The sequence below is a fragment of the Lycium ferocissimum genome, unplaced genomic scaffold (assembly GCF_029784015.1).
Source record: "Lycium ferocissimum isolate CSIRO_LF1 unplaced genomic scaffold, AGI_CSIRO_Lferr_CH_V1 ctg9066, whole genome shotgun sequence".
Classification (NCBI taxonomy): domain Eukaryota; kingdom Viridiplantae; phylum Streptophyta; class Magnoliopsida; order Solanales; family Solanaceae; genus Lycium; species Lycium ferocissimum.
The window spans coordinates 26,745-30,820 of NW_026727561.1; the positions used below are offsets into that span (position 1 = coordinate 26,745).

The following is a 4,076-nucleotide window of genomic DNA, read 5'->3' on the forward strand; positions in this document are numbered from 1 at the left end:
ACTAAAGATAAAAGGAGGCGATCAACATCCCAAACCACCATTATAAAATCTCCTGCATAAGGGTTTCAATTGAATCTCCTTCATCGAAAAATTATACTTTCAATACAGAATTATTTATTATTATTATTATTTTATTTATTTATTATTATAAAATTTCCTTTATGAACTTTTTTCTAGTATATTGGCAAAGGAGGTCCAAAATTTAATTTTGGTTACAAATTCAAATCTTAGGTATGAATTTGTAGTGTCTTTTTAAATCCCCTTATATAAATTTCTGAACACAACATACGCCACCATTTCAATGTCAGAGCAAGTCTCACCAACATCAACTAGAAGTGTTTAATCCTTTATACATGTTGCCCAAAATACACCATTGATTGCTTAAAAATGCATAGATAGATCATTTCTACGAAATTCAACTTATACTGTTTTATGTCTCTATTCACTTATAATGTAATGTAGATGTAGATACCACATGAGTGCTTGCTATGTGATAGGAATATACCTAAGACTGTGAAATGCAGGTTCTATAAGTCTTTCTGGACCAACAATATTATATGCCTGCGAATGGAAGAAGCCCCACATATTTAGCAGGAAATTTGAAACAAATTATGCAAATATAATATTGTTAGTCCAGAAATAGATACCATAGAGGATTCACATAATTTGACTCCAAGTCATGGATTTCTGGATTATTTAAAAGAATTAAGAAATTAAAGTTTGGATTCATACAAAAAAATTGGATGCATCGCCTTTTGTACTCTTGTCCAAACTCTGCCATAGCTGAGGTAGAGGAAATACTCTATGGTAACATTAGTTTATCTCTTTTAAATTTGTGCAGTCATTGTGTGCTTGCTTCGTGCACAGGCACAGCAGAATTTGAAGCAGCTCAGCGTACTAGCCCTATAATGGAGTTGACCCAACCCCACTCTCTTAGCATAAAGTGGAGCAAATCCTTCTTAAAAAAAAAAGGTATAAAGTGGAGCAGGGCCATTGGCCTGGTCTATGTTGCCGATGAATTAACTGCATTATAAGAAGTTATAGCTCTTGCCAACTACCCTAGGAATAAAAAAGAAACTCTATCCTCAATCCGTCTAATCCTTAGTTGATGGTGGCAATTTCGCTCGTGCATCCTTTGGTTGTGAGCCCCACCATACAATTCCTTCGTTGTTCCCGAATTATGACATTAACATGACTGAAGGTGCAGTAACAACCTTGTTTCCAGCTAACAATATTTTTATTTGATCACTACCGGTACATAAGAGATAAGACTCATCATGGATCGTCAGAGTGTTGAAAGTACAATATAGAATACACAGGCTACAAGAAAATACTAAATTTTGCGCAAAATGGACCTACCTACTTAATGAACCATTTCTCCCGAAGAGAGGAAATGAGATCTCTTGAGACATAAGAAGACAAATCTGTATCATGTGTATTAATTGAGACATAAACACAATGCTGCACTACACAATTCAAGCAAAAAAGAAACAGGAGAAGCCAAGTTCAACTTTGTGTTAAAATAGATTCTTTAGACAAAAAGGAAACCTATAACCAAATTTTATGACCAGTTTCCCAAGTTTTATAACAGCTCCTCCCCTCGTTTCCTCAGCTTCCGTGGCAAACAGTAAGAATATGAAAGTAACACATTGTACTTGTATAAATTTCCACATACGTTGTATAGTGAAATGAGCAAGGAGTTTCTCTTTTGAGCCAGTGATACCAACATAACTGTTCAGGAATATCCGTGTATCTGAAATAAATTGAAATCAATGAGAAGTCAAGTACCTTGCAACGTTTGTCTTGGAAGAAAGAGCTATGTTCAAGTTGTCTGTAAATTTCTCAATATCAATTCTTCCAGATTATGAACAACTGTTTATAACATATCCTTGATAAAATCAAGGTTCAGAGTATCACGGACAAGAAGGACCAGTCCAACAATTAACACAAACATGATTCCAGATGACATAATCCCTTGCTCTACTTCTGAAGGAAGTTTTTTCCCACCTCTAGCTGCTTCCACGAGTATCAATGCCAAAGTACCCCCATCCAAAGCCGGCAAAGGAAGGAGATTTATCACCGCAAGGTTGATATTCAGAACAGCAGCAAATTGATAAAGCCCATCAACGTTCGACTTTGCAACTTCGGCACCAACAGCTATAATAGCAACAGGACCCGATACCTTACTAGCCGTTTGTGAGAAGTTCATAAACGTCTGTTTCAAGCTGTCCAAAACATTATACGTAAGACCCCAAAACTCTCTTCCAGAGAAGCTAAATGCCTCGAGTATATTCTTCGGCTGAATTTTCGAAATCTTGAAATTCGGCGAGAGCTGAACACCAATCCTACCCGTGCCATCCGAATTCTCATCGGGCGTAACTCTAACATCAACATTCCCTTCTCCTCTTCCTATTTTCAACAACACATTTCTCTTTGGGCTTTTCTTGATTACATCAACAACTTCAGATACCAAACTAGGCCCAGGCCCACTTTTCCCTAAGTTAATTCCATTAACACCTAAAATTACATCACCAGGAAGTAATCCATCTCTAGATGCAGCTGAAAAAGGCCTAACATCAGGTACAAGAACCCCTGGAAATGATTCTTGAACAGGCAATCCAACTAACAACACTTGTGTAAATATTATAACATAAGCAAATATTATATTTGCTATTACCCCAGCTGAAATAACAATAACCCTATCAAATATAGGTCTATTTTTAAGTAAGTTTTTGTCATCAGGTGGAATATCACTATCAGGATCATTATCAGGGAAACCAACAAAACCACCAAGAGGAAATGCTCTAAGTGAATACTCTACATTTTTAGCATTAAATTTAGCTAAGATTGGACCAAATCCAACAGCAAATTTACTTACATGAATACCTTGAAGAGAAGCAGCAAGAAAATGACCACTTTCATGAACTACAATAATAGCTGTTAATACACCAACTGCTTCAAGAACTGATTGTGTACTCTCAAAACCACCAAAATCAAGTCCTGGAATTGCAAAACTCTTGAAATTATTTCTTCTACCAAGTTGGTATTTGTTCTTTTGATGTAAAAATTGATTCTTGGAATGAAAAGATAAAGATCTTGAGAAGTGAGTTTTGGTCTTGAGTTGGAATCTTGAAATGTTTGGTTTTGAATTAATTAATTGTGAGAGAGAACAAGAAGGAGAGGAAGAGGGGAGATTTATAATCATGTTTTATTTTTGTTGATTTTGTGGGATTGAAGGGGTTAAATTTGAATTGAGGGGTTTGGTTAATAAGGGGCATAGAGAAGATAGGAATGGATAATTGCCAAATTTAGATATGTGGAGGGGAAGTGTGTGATCTGTTTAAACTGCTCACACCACAACTAGTCAGACCACAACTTTTCTATTTTCTTTGGGCCCTATTCATGCGCAACACTCAACAGCTGTCCAGGAGAAATTTCCCTATGAAAACAAGTGAAAAAAATTTATAAAACAAAATAATTATGATTGGACTAATGGTGTTAGACTTGTTGTAACAAACCACCACATCGTGGTGCAATGGATGAGGCTGCACGTGTTATAATCAGAGATTTTTGGGTTCGAGTCTCGCTATGGAAAATCCTTGGCATCGAGCGTTTTTCCCACAAATGGGCTTTACTTCGCACGAATCTCGATATAATCGGGCTCAAATGTGGATACCGAACACCGAATGAGAAAATACCCATCCCAAATTAGTTGTTATATTTTGTTGTTCGAAAGTAAATTTAACTAGTAATATTTAAAGTTAAATTAAATTTGATCAATCAATGTCTTACAATTAAAATTTAGATATATAAAATACTAAAACTATTCAAATTGCAAATTTTCCCATGTCAATTTAATTTTTTAAAAAATACATTTTACGGAAAAGGCCAAATATGTTCTTAAAGTCTTTAACTATGTCAAATTAAGCAAATATGTTTATCGTTAATTCTTTAGCACAAATATGCCTTACCATCCAATACTTGGTTCAAATTTGTCCTTATTTTAATGACACCCACCAATTGACCTAATCAAATGATTAATAAACAGAAAAGGGTCAAATATGCTCTTAAATTAT

At 35.2% G+C, this 4,076-nt stretch overlaps 1 protein-coding gene across 1 annotated transcript; it reads right to left on the minus strand.

Moving 5' to 3' along the window:
• Positions 1-1,278: 1,278 nt before the first annotated feature.
• LOC132046026 (probable membrane metalloprotease ARASP2, chloroplastic) lies at positions 1,279-3,340 on the minus strand. The gene has a single exon (XM_059436573.1). It carries the CDS (start codon positions 3,203-3,205, stop codon positions 1,877-1,879), a length of 1,329 nt encoding a protein of 442 aa, XP_059292556.1. The 5' UTR covers positions 3,206-3,340; the 3' UTR covers positions 1,279-1,876.
• Positions 3,341-4,076: the final 736 nt, after the last annotated feature.